Source organism: Polyodon spathula, chromosome 17 (assembly GCF_017654505.1).
Source record: "Polyodon spathula isolate WHYD16114869_AA chromosome 17, ASM1765450v1, whole genome shotgun sequence".
NCBI classification, from domain to species: Eukaryota; Metazoa; Chordata; class Actinopteri; order Acipenseriformes; family Polyodontidae; genus Polyodon; species Polyodon spathula.
Window position 1 is genome coordinate 4,183,007 of NC_054550.1, and position 15,432 is coordinate 4,198,438.

At 38.8% G+C, this 15,432-nt stretch overlaps 2 protein-coding genes across 3 annotated transcripts in view; one reads left to right on the plus strand and one right to left on the minus strand.

Moving 5' to 3' along the window:
• The first annotated feature begins 2,595 nt into the window (after nucleotides 1-2,595).
• LOC121330397 (small VCP interacting protein) lies at nucleotides 2,596-5,910 on the plus strand. Its single transcript, XM_041276891.1, has 4 exons — nucleotides 2,596-2,732; nucleotides 3,735-3,785; nucleotides 4,449-4,565; nucleotides 5,072-5,910. The coding sequence occupies exons 1-4, from the start codon at nucleotides 2,670-2,672 to the stop codon at nucleotides 5,084-5,086; spliced, it is 246 nt and encodes an 81-aa protein (XP_041132825.1). The 5' UTR covers nucleotides 2,596-2,669; the 3' UTR covers nucleotides 5,087-5,910.
• Nucleotides 5,911-8,584: 2,674 nt separating this feature from the next.
• LOC121329504 (growth arrest-specific protein 2-like) overlaps nucleotides 8,585-15,432 on the minus strand; it is a 28,441-nt gene continuing 21,593 nt past the window's right edge. For both annotated transcript variants that reach the window (XM_041275089.1, XM_041275088.1), the window contains one exon: nucleotides 8,585-11,505. In XM_041275089.1, the coding sequence (XP_041131023.1) occupies nucleotides 11,296-11,505 (210 nt within the window). In that variant the 3' untranslated portion in view covers nucleotides 8,585-11,295. The remainder of the gene's footprint in view (nucleotides 11,506-15,432) is intronic.

Sequence of the window (15,432 nt, forward strand, 5' to 3'; positions counted from 1 at the left end):
TGCTGGCCAATCACAAAGGCACAATAGCAGGGGTAGTGTTGTCTACAGTCCTCAGTCATTAGGAATCTGTAAAAGGGATTTTAGTGAAACACTGTTTGTAAGGGTTTTTTTATATGTCTCGCAGCCAGCAATGCAGTTCAAAGCTAAGAGCATAGCTGAGAACTTCCTGAAAACCAAGCCAGCGAGCAGCCTGACTAGCAATGACCTGGTGGGAGTGCGTTACGTCATCTGTGTGCTTAGCGCCGAAGAAACTGAAAACAACAGCAATGTGGTATATAGGTAATTCATTCACTAGCAAGATTGAGAACATAGAAGTGAATGAACAAGCCTTAAGCCTTCCTCCTCGAAGACACTGCTGTGCTGTGAAGCGTTGTTTCGCCAGGCACTTCTGCTCTGCTTGTTAGATGTCTTTAAGAAGCCACGAGGTGGACTTTGTAATTTACCTTCCTCTCTTGGCTGGTTTAACTGTGGTCCTGCTTGTTGCAGATCCTCTCCGCAGATCAGTTGAAAAGCCTCGGAACAGATAATTTCAACCGGTCACTTGAGTGACCAGAGGGCACAGCTGGATGTAAACTCTGGAACAACCAATCCCGGTGAGACAGTCACAGAACATTTCTGGAAAGATTTTAGAAGCCTTTTCTATTCAAGTAGACAAACGTTTCGGCCGATGCTGCCTTCTTGTTCAGTGTGAAGAAGACCCAGATGTTTGTGTGCTTCACTTTTAAGTTTCACCTTAGAATTCTGGATGGCTTTACTGATGTGATGATAACTTGTTCAGCAGATAATTGTGTTTCTCATGTGAAAAAAAAACACAGTAGAACTGCAGCTACCTTTCTCAAGTAAATTACATTTCAGGGTTGTATACTGACTAATCATAAAAATAGGGAAGATTTTCAATTACCCCTTTATATATATAGCATTGTCTACGTTTAATAATTCAAAGGTCTACTTTTAAAGTATAAAAAGCTAGACAATTTTACCTTTATAAGTATCTAATATAACAGTAAACAAAACTGTAATACAGATAGTTGATGCATAGGTTAAAAGAAAATACAGTAGTTATGATTATTTATTTATTTTTACAGTTTGATTACTTTGTTAAAGGTTAGTTATGCCATAATTGAAACTGAGTACCAGAACCTGTCAAAATGAAATGGCATTGTTTAATTCAGAAAGGGCATTAATATTTCCATTGAAATGGTAGATGTAAATGGAATGTAAATGGGTTGTGTGCTTTATAGTTGGGGATGGGGAAATCTGGTAAAGGGGTTACATTTGATTATTTATTTTGATTTTGATATTGATTTATTTTTTTCACAGTAACCAAATATTTTTTACTTATTCTGCTTTTTTTAATGTGGGTTTCTGCAGGAAAAAAAATTACTGCACTTTCCATGTTTTACCTCAGGGACAACATTTTTTATAATTACAGGTTGTTGTTTTTTTTTTTTTTTTTTTTTCAAAAGCAGGCTTCTATTTAAATCAAACTTTTTCTGTTTTGTTTTTTTTGTTTTGTTTTTTTTTTAAATCAAAGTTTAAGATATAGCTACTCACACACATATATTTGTCCAAGACCAAACAGTAGCCTTTTTGTCCTTAATGTTTATCTATCTATTTAATGTTTAAATAAACATTTTTTAAAAAGGGGTTTTTTGTGTGTTTGTTTTGTTTGTGTTTTTCTGTGTGGCTTTTGGTAACAGCCTTTAACACTCTGTCATTATATGATTTTTCAGCACGGTCCTCTACCGTCATCTGGTGGCTGCATGCTCAAACTGCACTCTCACCATTCCGTCATTGCCTCGCCCATTTTTCACCGGATCACTAAACCCCTCGCCCTGCGCTTTGATTTTTCACACAGAGTAAAGTAATTTAGATGCAATTAAAAAAAAAAAAAAAAAAAACAATAACAACCTTTAGCTCAACCATTTGTTGCTAGTGCACGTCCGACTGTGGCATTTGAAGTACTGGTTAATAATTAAAATGTATATGCTTTAGTTTAAAAAAAAAAAAAGTATAACAAATGAGTGCGCTCAGCGTTTAAGGGTAGACTGGTTGTTTCAAGTACATACCTATTTACAGTGTTTAATTACCTATTGTTATTAGCTATTAATAAATAGGCATACTCCTCCACGGCAAACGATGGCGCTGCGTGTCTGTTTGGAGTCTGGATCAATGCAAGCTTGCCGATTCCAGTGCATCGGTTATCCCGGGCTGGGCCGGCCGGGGTGCCAACGAAAAGCGTGACGTCAAGCACCCCCCACCCCCCCCCCCCCCCCCCCTCAAACTGATTTTCTGAAAAGACGCAACCATCGTCACCGCATCTCCTTTGCACGTATCCAGTGCGGTTTTGACAGTCTTATTGTGTTTTTGTTTGTTGCTCATTTCTGGACTCTAGAGAGATCTTTTTTTTTATTATTTATCTAATCGACCAATTCACCCGAACAGTATCATAATATGTAACATAACTGTCGTTAGGAACGTTTCAAAACGTGTAGAGTCACAGATACTATTATATAGTAATATAAATATACATATAAACTAAAACAAACCATCTAAAAGACTAAATCGAACGTAACAAATACATTGCCATATATTATTATTATTATTATTATTATTATTATTATTATTATTATTATTATTATTAATTTAATTTAGAGTTATTTTGAAGAATGGGGATGTGTCTGCCGTGCTTGGGCGGAGGGCCCGAAGACCTGGTAGAAACGCCAGATCCAGTAAGTTTCACGATTTATTATTGCTAATACTATTATCGATTGTTTTTTGGTTTTTTTTTGGAAGCAAAATTAAAGATAATTATAAACTAAATAATAATATGCGATGTTTGGTTTTCCAGCGCACACTGCAGTAAAACGGGATTAAATATTTATATTTATATTAATAATAGGATTTAGTTCGGGAGTAGGTAATGGCTTTGTGGAAAATATCGGGCGCAACGTCGTCCTCGTCCGTGCAGTTGAAATATAAATTGATTGGAAGCGTCGCTGTTCCATAGATAGCGACGCCTGTGTTGCTAAGGACGAGTCCTCGTCATTATTAACGTGAGATATCCCGACACAGCCGGTGACGCCAGACAGTTTGATCTGTCTCATCAGTACAGCTATCTGTAATAGCAGCACAAAACACATTCTTCATATAAATATCGATTTCAATTTTCCACAATAAAATCTAATTATTTTTCTTCAGTCTTGATGTGAAAGTGCAGGCAGGCTGACATTTAGTTTATTTATTTATGTGTTTGTTTGTTTTTTTTACTGGGGAGTTTGTACTGGCAGCAACCAGGAGAATGTCATGATGCACATGAACACAAAGACCAGCACATACCTGTTTACTGTAAACTGTATCATGTAACATGGACTGAATCCCAGGTGTTGTCTCATTGAATAACCTTTACTAGAATATGCACTGTTTATCTTTAAAGGTAATTCTAGTGTATGAAGCGATAACATTGCATTCTCCAGATCTAATATTTATCTCATATTTCCAAACAAAAAGGGTGGGGATTTAAAAGACGAGTTTGTACAACAAATATGTTGTTATGTACATGCCCGTCTCCTATCCTCGGAGTAGCATTACTTAAATCCTTTGGCTTAAAGCGTGTTTTGTTGGTAAGAGTCCTCCAGTAGTGTAGCAGATGAAGGATATCAAGTTACTGTGTCTCTGAATCAGGCCTGGTTGATTGAGGTAAAATCTGAAACGTTCTTCTGTCTGTTTTGCAGGAAATCAGAAGGAAACAATTGGCAGAAGCAGCTGAAAAAAGACAAAAGGAGGTATTGTATACAGCAATGCCTAACCATTGTAAAATAATCCTGTTTTAAATTGTAAAGCTGAGGGAACACAAAGACACTTTTCAGGAACAGTGGCTTGAAACCTGGTTCCAGGAGACCACCACCGGGAGACCTAGTTTGAGGCAACTTTGCTGTATCCAATCCCAAGACCCCCCTGGTGTGCTGTGCAGTGGCTTAAAGCCCAGTCTCCTGGAGCCCAGTTCCAAGCAACACAGTGGCTTCATGTTCCCTCAGCTTACGGCTTGTCATTTCTGGCTTGTTTTAGAAGAGTATTTTCAGATGACTAAAAAAGAAATGTTCCTCCTTAATCAGAGAATGTCGCTGTGTCTGTTGCATTCTTGTTCCATGCATTTCTTATTGAGATCACGGAGCTGAGTGTGAGATTGTGAGTGATGACTGTAATGCAATACGCCGTCATTTATTTGTTCCTGTAATTATTCCTAACACGATCCCTGCCAGAAATGGACACATGGTTCTTTTGTCAAGAAAGGTTTGATTTAATTTTAGAGCAAGGATGTGTGTGGGTAACTGTTTTCCTTTATTCTAAAACAGATTTTTCAAAACAAAAGAATAAATTGTGGTTCAGTGTAAGACTCTGTTTTTTTTTAAAGCCCGGTCTAATTGTCCTTTCTTGCACCCCTGCAGGTAACAAATCGTGGAATCAAGAACCCAGAGGCGGTGGAGAGGAAGAAAAAGAAACAAGAGGAGGTGGAGAAGCAGATCCTGACATCCTCTAAATCTGGAGAGGGTGGGGGACTCAAGGTAAACCGAGCCTGGGGAGTAGTGCTAACCAAAGCTGCAGAGACACACAATTCACTCAACTTTATATTGAGTTATACACAAAAAGTTTGGGAAGAATGGAAGGCCGATCAGCCCATCAAGGCTCGCCCCTCGTTAGTACACCATTCTCCCCTGCTGGGAGGATCACTTTTAAAATGTTCCCAGTATTGTAGAGCCTACAACCACTTCACCTGGTAGGCTATTCCATGCATTTATAACTCTTGGTGTAAAAAAGTGCTTCTCACCTTCTGTTCTAAACTTATTTTGACTCAGCTTCAGTTTATACCCTCATATTCTTCTTCTGTGCTAAATCTGAAGTAGTGTCTTGTGCTTACAGCACTTGGTGTTCACAGGTGGGGTCCCAGTATTAACCAAGCCCATCCTTGCTTAGCTTCTGAGATCAGGCTCACACAAGGTAGTGCAGCATGTTCTCATAACTCAGAACACTGTTTATTCATTTATTTCCCCCCCCATGTCTTTTCTTCTAGTGGCAAGTTGGTTAAAGAGCTACTGGACAGCGTTGCAGAAAGACGTGCTTTGAGTATTGCCAGCGTAGATGTGGTTCCCCTTTGACAGAGTGGCTCCTTCTCTACTGTGTCGCTTGTTGGTATTGTGTGCATAGAGACTCGGTATCATGCCATTCTCAGTGCCGTCGCGTCCCAGGAATGTCCATCCCATATGCTTCATAGGAAAGCAGGACATGCCAAGAAAGAAGCCAACTTGGATTCGCCAGGCCTCTCTGACTGTACCTCCCCTTGAATTTCAAAGAAGGCTGCGTCCTGCGTTATTCAACCAAAAATAAAATGTTGCTCGTAAGTTCTCATAACCTAAGGCCAGTGTTAACTGAAAATAACCAAGTGTTTTTTTTCTTTTTTTCTGAGTTATGTGTTCTCAGTGTTTTGATTAAATTCTACTTCAGATGATGTGTCATACCCACCGTAATTGATCCAGTTGTGTCCGTTTCTGGAAATCTCTGGCCTGACTTAGAAGCTGAGATCCCATTTCTGGTAATACTTTGGTCAAGAAATCAACATTACATCAAAAATCATAATAAAGTCCTAGGGAGAAGCCGCGCTCAACTCCTTAAATTATTACAAGGAACAGCCTTGTTCCAACCCATCGTACACTTAGTGAAAAGATTTGCTGTCAGCTAGACTGAACCCAGCTTTATTTCTTGGTTCAGTTTGCTGGTTTCCTTGATTTTACATTTAAAACTTTCACACTTACTTTGTTTTTGCAACCCTCAGAACCCAATCCCATGCAGTATCTACTTCTACAGCTAAACAGCTGAGTCTCTCAGAAGTCAGCTTTGACAGGTTAATGTTGCTTATTTTGAAGCCGAGGTAGTTTACACACTAGTAACCCTGCCATTCGTAGTGTGTAATTAACTGTGTCATTATTGCTGCCTCAGTGGACAGGATGACTGAAGTAGTACCATAGTAGTAACACCTTTTTTAGCTTGCTATTTCATTTGATGTATTTATTCTTTCTGTATGTTAAATGTACACCCGTAGTTATTCCCTTTACACTCTGTGCTGTATTAATAAGTGAAGAGATTACATTTTAATGTTTCCTCTTAGCAGAAACAGAACTAAGGACAACGGCAAGCATCAGTAAAAGGCTTGCCGTTGTCCTTAGTTCTGTTTCTCCAGTATGGCGTTGTACTGCTTCTAACAGGAAATTCTTGGATTGTTGGGTTTGCTCATTCCAGTATGCCATGTCATGTGACCATTCTGCTCTGAATAGTATAGAGGGGTGAGAGGGGGTGACATTAGAAAATTTATTTAAAGCAGTTTCCTCTTGAAGCAGATAAAGGCATGCTTTCCTATTATAAACTATGTACTTACAGCCTCAGTGCCTTGGACTGTGCCGCATTAGGAATGCTTAATTCATTGCTTTGGTTTGTTAAAATAAATATTTTGCAAAGAAAATCCCCGGCTTTGCCATTTTTGTTTCTCGTGATGTATTTGCATGTCCCTTCTCATTGGCTCCAGGAACCAAAAGCCTGTGCATTTCTACTGCTCACATTTGAATATCCTCACAACCTCAATGCAAATTGAAAACATTATCTAGCAAACCGCCTACGCACACACAAATGTCACTGTTGTTTAACTAAATATCTTCCCAAGTTTTAAGCAAAACTGTATTTGGACAATGAGCCTATTATGGGATGTTAATTAAGATTACACTGTGTAACACTTTTTTTTTTTTGTTCCTGGGTAGTAAGTGTTATTTCCTAATTGCTTATGCCTCAAAAGTATAGAAAATGGCTATTATTCCCCACAAACTTTGCTTTTGTGACCAGGACAGTGATATTTCAAAATATCACTATTTCCAATGGGAAAACGGGCAAATGTGTGTCTTTTCGTTCACATAAAGTCAGAAAAAACAACATATGAATCCAAATTAACATGTATTTATACTGTATTTACAGTATATTTGTAAATCATGAAAAACTACTCACTTCTAAATCTTTTGTAGTCATTTTTGTATTACTTTAGTATAAATACATGTTAATTTCGATTCATATGTTGTTTTTTTCTGACTTTATGTGAACAAAAAGACACACATTTGCCCGTTTTCCCATTGGAAATAGTGATATTTTGAAATATCACTGTCCTGGTCACAAAAGCAAAGTTTGTGGGGAATAATAGCCATTTTCTATACTTTTGAGGCATAAGCAATTAGGAAATAACACTTACTACCCAGGAACAAAAATTGTTACATAGTGTTATTGTTACTATTCTATAATTAAATTGCAGGTACTGATCTTTCCATTGATGTGCACATTCTGCCACCAGTCACAACACTAAACTAGGTTAAAGTCCTTAAAGAGTGTTGTTTCAGTTTCTAAGCACTTCTGTAGGAGTTCTTTCAGCTGCTAGAAGAGGGCACTATTCCATTCCAAGTGTTCTTTTTTTTGCTAGATTAAACCAACAGGTGTAACATACAAGCTTTAATAAGTCTTAGAAGCATGTCAGAGGTTTAGCGTTTCTCTTTTAAAACACTTAGTAAAGACGGGATGCAGTGCACTTCTTGGTGGCTCTTAATTTGATCGTTTTCAAATGTATGCAAACTAAGACTTGCACCACTAGATGGCAGTAGAGGAGCATATAGTTTATCTTCAGAAAAAAAAAAAAAGATAGCTTTCTTATTAAACACTGCCCAACAGCAGAATTAACATTGGGTGTTCTATATAGTGTATACTAGATATAGATTATTCTATAGAAAATACTGATTATTTTTCTTCTTGCTGTAAGTAAAGATAAGACACCCACATCCCTGTTATGCAACATGTACCTTCCCTGTCTGTTGTGAGGCCCAGCTTGTCCTGAGAAGTGAAAGCTGCTGGTTGTGTGGGTGATGTTCTGGCAAGGATGAGTCATTCGGTCTTGAGGAGACGGATTCATTCTCCGCGGTGTACAACACTGCCAGTTTCCAATTAGGAACTCCGTGCTCCCCCTGAGCAGCACTCCTCACATCTGCAAAGCTCTGGACGATCCACACCGGCATGAGAAACGAATCCCAGCGAAGAACAATTACACCCCTGACACCCAGACCCTTGCAACACATGTTGCAGTACAAAATAAGTAAGAGACACCTTGTATAACTCGTTCAACTTTCCAGTAATAGCAGTATAAGATTACCATCCTCTGCGTGGAAAACCATAGCCAACTGTTCATGTCTTAATATCCAAGGGACATGTAAATAAAATTAGAGAATGTATTGAATGCTTGTGTAGGGTTACCATATGACTCCATGCACAGTGATGTCAAGTTTTGCATCACCCCATAGAATTAACTCATTTTCCTTCGTAAAGTCGAATGAAACCTGCTGAATAATGTTACATTAACACATTGAATTACATACCTATTTGTAGTTTTCCATACACTTAACGAAATTAAATAAAAAGGTCTAAATTATGTTCATATAGTTTATTTTTATTTTTTATTATGTCTCAATCCTAAAATTCTAGGTGATGCGAAACTTTTAGCCATAGCTGTATGTGGGGGAAAAAAAGTGTTAGGAAGTATTTGAGGAGCTAAACAGAATCCAGCCCCTCTAAATTGCCCTGACTGTACTTATTTTGATGCAGAGCTGTTACATAAAATAATGTAATAAAATGTACTGTTGCTGAAAATTGGTTTGTATCAGTGAGAATAAATACAAATTATGCTAAAGTGTGCTAGACTATACTACAGTGTGTGCATGTTACGATGCAGGAAAGACCATCTGCTTTAAGCAATGTTATTGGGCGTCTCATAGGAAAACTGTGTGCAACAATGTGAAACTGAGAAAGGTACTTGATGAGGAATATCCTGGCAGCATTCTGAACATATTATCCACGGAGAGGACGGGTTTTCAGAAACCAGGTATAATGGATACACACTATTATTTTGCTTTCTATAAAAGGTTATGGTATTTCCTGGAGAAAATTCCTGAATAAATAATTTGGATAAATTCTGTCCCCTGTGTGTGAGATGAGATGAGACAAGGTTAAAAGCTCTATCACTTTTGGTTAAGAAGCTTGCTTGGAGTGCAGGGTCACTGGTTCACGCCCAGCCTCTCCCATGTAACACAAGAACATAATTCTTTCTCAAAGCAGCACAATGAACTTTGCAGTCCAATGGTTTACATTTCATTATTTAATATCATTGCTCCTAGGAACAAAGAATGGCTGTTTAAGGCTTGCATATTCCACACACGATTGTCATATCACAGGATGGCAGTAGTGTAAAAACTGTATCTGTTTGCTTCACATCAGTCTTCACCAGATACAAATACACCTGTTATTGACACAGTTATGAGTTGTAAGAACTCTGCACAGATGAAATAGGTCATTTGTGTTCATTTTGATGCAATCTTTCACATAGAGTGCCTGTTTTGATCCAAATGAACCTGTTTCTTGATGAAGAAGAGTATAGCAGTCTGTGTGCAGTTGAATTCAGGGGGTTGATTCATGTCTTTAGACTGATGTCTTTTTGACACCCATCCTTTACAAAGAACAGAGAGCCTAGTTAGTAAAGGATATTAAAACAAATCTGAACTTTCTGGTTTTCCTGCATTCCCTTATAACAGTGTTTTTATAAGTAAAAAAAATAAAAACTATTTACCAGGTACACTGATGCAGATACAGTATGATATGATAAACAGACTGAAAGGCATCGCTGTATCAATGCAACTAAAACGTTTTTTTTTTTTTTTTTTTTTGGTTTTTTTTAAAGTACATAAGCTAAAGAAAAAAATCCAGTCAACCTTTCTGTAGTGACTGGGATCAAAACTGAGCTGAAATGCTGTATGTGCAAGAAGACTATTGCATTGAAACAATCACAATAATACCATAATGTAGACGTGCTTCCTAACATTGTGAACTTTGGGAGAGAGCACACAGATTACATCACCTTTCAGCCAATCCTAAACATTATACATTGACTTGTCACTTTCCATTCATTCAAGCCACATCCCTCCACCTCTCCCAATTACGCCGTGATCAACCGCAGAGGGTCTATCGGCTCATCCAAACGGCCAAATGGGTTAGAGGTCAAATGTTTCATCTTGCACCATACTCCATTATAATCAGATATATACCAATCATTGTAAACTACTGAATTCATCTAAAACTCATTGCCAAAGACCTGCAAAAGCTCAGGCCAGTGGATCAATGAACACTGCTAAGGAAACCAGAATTGATCAACAATCTCTAGCTACCAAATCAAGACATTGATTTTAAAAAAAGCATAATTTTTAAGGCAACTCTTTAAACCAGTAACTAGTCCTATAGCTTAACATCTAAGGCCTGCAAAGGGTAGCTCAGCATAACATCTATTACCCTTTGACTTTTTTTGCATAAAGCATAGTGCCACCGGTGGCCAAATGTTGTAACTGCTGTTACTTCAACTGGGATTTTTGCATAGCACACAGTGCCACCAAGTGATCAAAAAGTGAACATAAGCACCCTAAGCTAATAATCAGTCAATTCAATCCATCAGTCTGAAATCTGATTCAAGGAAATTATTAAAATAAGTAATCTACATTTTCAAGATCCACATGATCCCATCTTGAACCCACCTTGTTTTGTGTTCTCCTAAAACGTTGGCTTTGGTGTAAAACGAGTTTAAAAGAAGTGAGTGTGACATGGTGTGCCCATAGCCTGATCAGGGGCCGTGTGAGAGAGAGGGGCAGCCATCAAGGGCTCTGGATTGATGTGCAATTACTGCATTGTGAACTAACAGCTAAACATTGATTAAACACCATATCAGAATGTTAGTTTACTTTTTGAAGTCAAGCTGTTATAATTATGATAAATTGCAAGGGTGTTTGAGTTTACTCTAAAGGGGCACTGAACGTTGCATGAGGCTGGTCATTTTGGGGCGAATGAGGTGGTGATTGATTGGCTATTCAATGTCACATGGCGGAACGGGGTCAAGATGGGTGGGTCATCATGAATTAACTCCACTGATTCTACATGAGAGAGTACTCCATTGAATTATCACAGCAGAAATACATTGGGACAACTAGGGTCAATTTACCGTCTATCTGCCTTACTGTTAAAATGCAACATCTTCGATTATCATAAAGCTCCAAAATTTGCAGAACGTCTGAAGACCCTGTCCACTCTATCTGCTGAGCCCTCTGCATGACACTGAAAGCGAGGCAAATAACGTAAGGACTTCCGCCTAGTGGTCAGCGGTAAAGGTGTGGGACAGCGCGGCTACTTCTTGCTCCTGTAGTTAGCGGCCACCACCAGGTAGCTGTCAGGGCCAAGATCCTTGAGGCTGGGCGACTTGTTTGAGACAGGGGACATCTTGCCCTCCACCCTGGAGATCTGCAGCATGCGGCAGGGGTCGTGCTTCAGGAGATAGCTCTCGAAGGTCTCCCAGCCTCCCCCCACACGCACCATCACATGCTTGTTATTCAGCATCTGAAAGGGAAGGGAGAAGACACTGCTTCAGATTCAGAAAGAAGAACAAATGGAAGCTGAGTAATGTTTAGAACAGAAGGTAAGAAGCACATTTTGTTTACACAGCATGCATGGAATAGCCTAACCCACATGCCGGGGCTGTCTCCAGACACACAGACCAGGGCACTGTTCATTACTCTAGTCAGGAATCATTCACCCCCATTTTTTTATTCACCATGTGTTTGATGTGTTAGGGTAATATATCTAAAGGCTGATCCAGCCATTGATTTTCACTTTGAAGCTTCTGCTCAGTAAATCTGCTTTTCGGCACAAGCACTATGTTTGTTAAAGGGAGAAAAAATGAAATAAATGTCAAATTTTATAAAAGAATAAGAATACAATAGTATTAAATTACTATATTTGGGAGTCTAGTTTTAAAAAACAACAATGTGACAAATTCCTAAATCAAATCAGAAATTCTTTATTATTAAAATAGCAGTATTAATTTATTAGTCTTCCGTATGATTGTCCTTAACGGAATATTGAAATCTTCCCACCTAGTGTTCTATTTTATTTTTAATACTGTGCAGCAATTAATAACTATATTTAATGTATTGTCAGCATGGCTAAATCACTACTGAATTGCGCAGTAACTGTGCTTAGTCACCCCTACATACAAAGCAATTCAAATCAGGTGTAAGATACCATACACTTAAATATTATTTGTAAGAAATATATGTACCACAGAACAAACATACCACTGGCAGGGACTGATCCCTGCTCCAAAGCTTTCAAAACCTCCAGTTATTTCACTGCCTTAAGAAAACTATACTGCAGTGCAGTAAAGCAATGCGAAATCACAGCATAGCCAAAGCGAAGGTATACTAAAACCATTGAAAAGCAACAGCAAGCACAGTGCATCCCACACAGGTCTGGTGTAACCATGGCAAAGCAGGGTAAATACATGCAGTAGTTTAATCACATGATAAGCATGGCACACTACAACATGACTGCAGAGAACCACCACACCCACTTCGCTTTCTACAGACACTAAAATTCAGACTGAGAGAGGGAATAAATAGTTAGAAAAACAGCTGTGATTTTCTGGGGCTAATTCAATATAATCCTCTTTCACTTTCTTTTGTGTGCTCGTGTTCCCCAACTTTGAGTAGTGACTTCTCAGGAAGCGTGTGCATGTTTGAAATCTCATGATGCAAAATGAATTCCTGCTTCAAAAACCAGCCTGAGCCACACAGCTGGATGTTGAGAGGAAACTTCAAACAGAACAGGCTGATGAAATAATCTCCTTTTAAGTAAGGCTTGCCACTTCACTAATTAAACACCAACTGGATGCAGTCCAGGCTATCTGGGTATTAATACAGAAGGGGACACAATTCCTCTTGAATATTTAGCTGTATTCTTCTACTGCTGAATGAGAGTCATTTATTAGATGTCTATTTGTCAAACCAGTGATGGATCACTAATGTTTAGAGCCGTAAATGAATTGTGTCGTCTTTATGAGGGTGATGCTGCTTTGCAATGTTTAACACAATATGGTTCATCTCCAAAGTCCAGTTCCTTTACAGAAAGTAACCAAATCCCTCTATCTTTTTTGACTATAACTAAAGGCACTGTGTAATAAAGTCACTATTAAACATGCCCAGCAGACTATCACAATAAAACCTGACTGTTTATATTTTACAAAGGGCTGCAAATACTATTCATATAAAAATGCAATTTAAAAAGCTGTACCCCCCCCTTGCTGCAGCATAAGATAGTTCAAGCCTAGGCCCTGTTTCCATGACAACAGCTTCAGAGAAGGACATTTCATTTCAGAAGCTGGCAAAGAGGCCGCGATGTTCCCATGAGGCTTTGCAAAACCATCCGTTTTCTGTCAGCCCAGCAACACTGTTAATTTTTTACCATTAGTTTTTTTCTTAACTCATTTATTAAATCACTACTAAGTCTCTGGTAAGACAAGCCAGATATCCAGTCCTCTCCATGATAATAACTCGCCTAACGTGACACAGAGCCTGCAGTGCTGTATGTAAATATCTCACACAAAAGGCAGCCAATTACTACTTCCAATTAGGCAGCATTAAAGACTTTTTATTCCCCATCTTCTACAGCTCTTAATCGCTGGATTTCAATGTCAGGGCTGGCTAAGGATTTAATAGGTCTAAAACTGAGTTTGCAGGCAGCATTGGTATAATGGAGATATTAAAGACAATACATTATTCAAGCAGGCACCAGATGCGGTCTGCTTTGTAAAAGGACAGCAATCCTTATGAAAAGATAGCAGCTGGTCTGCTAAAAGAAAGCATTGAAATGGGTGGGGGCAATTCTACTCTAGAGGTGAAACAACTAAAGGCATGGAAACAGAGAATCTAGGGCTGTGAATGGATCGTGCGGGACAGGCCATGACAGCATTTTATCCCTGAAGATTTCTGCAAGAGCCATGTGACAAGAACAGGGAGCGCAATGGTATTAGGGATGAAGTCTACAGCTGCATTAACGTGATCCTGTGAGATTATAATGGGCATGATAACAGAACCGTGATGTATCCGAGAGTCCTTGTAGATCAGTCGAGTGCAGCTACACAAACAGGACAGAAGACAGATACTGTTATTTAGGATTCTAGCTCATTAGGAATGTCTAGATCTGGGTGGTGTTAACACGTGCTAAAATGGAACATGAAATGAGAACAGGGAGAACTCTTTTAGTTATCTAACAGAAACCTTAAAGAACACGGCTCAGTCCTGGATATAGTGCAAGCAGCTCTGGAATAATGAGTTGCATGTTATGTACTAGAGTACTGGTAGGTTAAACTATACTGGTTAAAGTCCCGCTACTAGAAGAAAATAAGTCGTGTCCTTTTTCCCTTCAAAGGAAAGATCCAGATTGAGTTCCTCCCCCCACTGCTGTATAATATAATTAAATATTTATAAAGCGCTTCGAAAGATTAATCAACGAGAACATTATCAGGTCGCTGTTCCAGCAGAAACGCCAGTCCCCACAGCTCCTGAGTGATGACATAATTGAGTTTCGGTGGGGGAACGGTTTTCAATCATGCTGACAGACGCAGTGCAAAGTGGCACGCTTTCCAATAAGACTGGGGCTAGATTTAAAGGATAACTGTCCCTTATTACAGGTGGAGATATTACCTTGTTGTACTCTGCCCCGGGCGGGCTATTAGTATTATTTAATAAGGCTTTAATGCAGTGCTGTCTTCTCTCTGCTGGGTGATGGAGGTTACATTGTGAGAATCCTGCTTGCATTTGACAGCCCCATCATTACTTCTGCCAGATTGTCCTTGCCACTGCCTTGGCTTGCACATTCCCTGCGCCTCGGTTACAATTCACAAAGGCACTTACCTTATTGATCGTGCATACTTGATGCATGCAAAATGCAATTTTTCACTCATACACAATAATATTCAAAAACCTGTTTCCCAGGCAATAGCAGTTACCAATATTTCTCCACAGAGCACTCCCTGTAGAGCGTTTTGAGAAACATACTGATGTGTGTGGTTGTTGTTTTATTTTACTACCATATGCCTGCCTTTTAAAAAAATAAAAGGGTTTTATACCAGCAGAACTATCCTTTTATAGGGCTACTGCAGTATAACATGATTACAGCATAACAAAGAGAAGTACAGCACAGTGAAAGAAAGACCCAGTGTAATGCATTGAACTGCAGGTAAATGGAAATCAGACCGACGTATCTCCTGTTTACTTAAATAAGTGCATAGATAAAGTGTATTTGCTGAAGTAAATAATGACCAATGACCAGCATGCAGCAGTATTGTCATCACAATATTGGATTAGCCAAGCTAAAGCCAGAGCAACGGCAATGTTTAATCAGTAAAACAAATTCAAACATATGTGCTGTAAAGAGGTAATTCCATGCGTTTAAGTTTCCTCACTCATTCCCACTGAACCAGTGAGT

Coding starts and splice junctions, on each gene's coding strand:
- LOC121330397 (XM_041276891.1), top strand. CDS start 2,670: ATGGGGATGTGTCTGCCGTGCTTGGGCGGAGGGCCCGAAGACCTGGTA. Junction 2,733..3,734: donor TGGTAGAAACGCCAGATCCA/GTAAGTTTCACG, acceptor TCTGTTTTGCAG/GAAATCAGAAGGAAACAATT. Junction 3,786..4,448: donor CTGAAAAAAGACAAAAGGAG/GTATTGTATACA, acceptor GCACCCCTGCAG/GTAACAAATCGTGGAATCAA.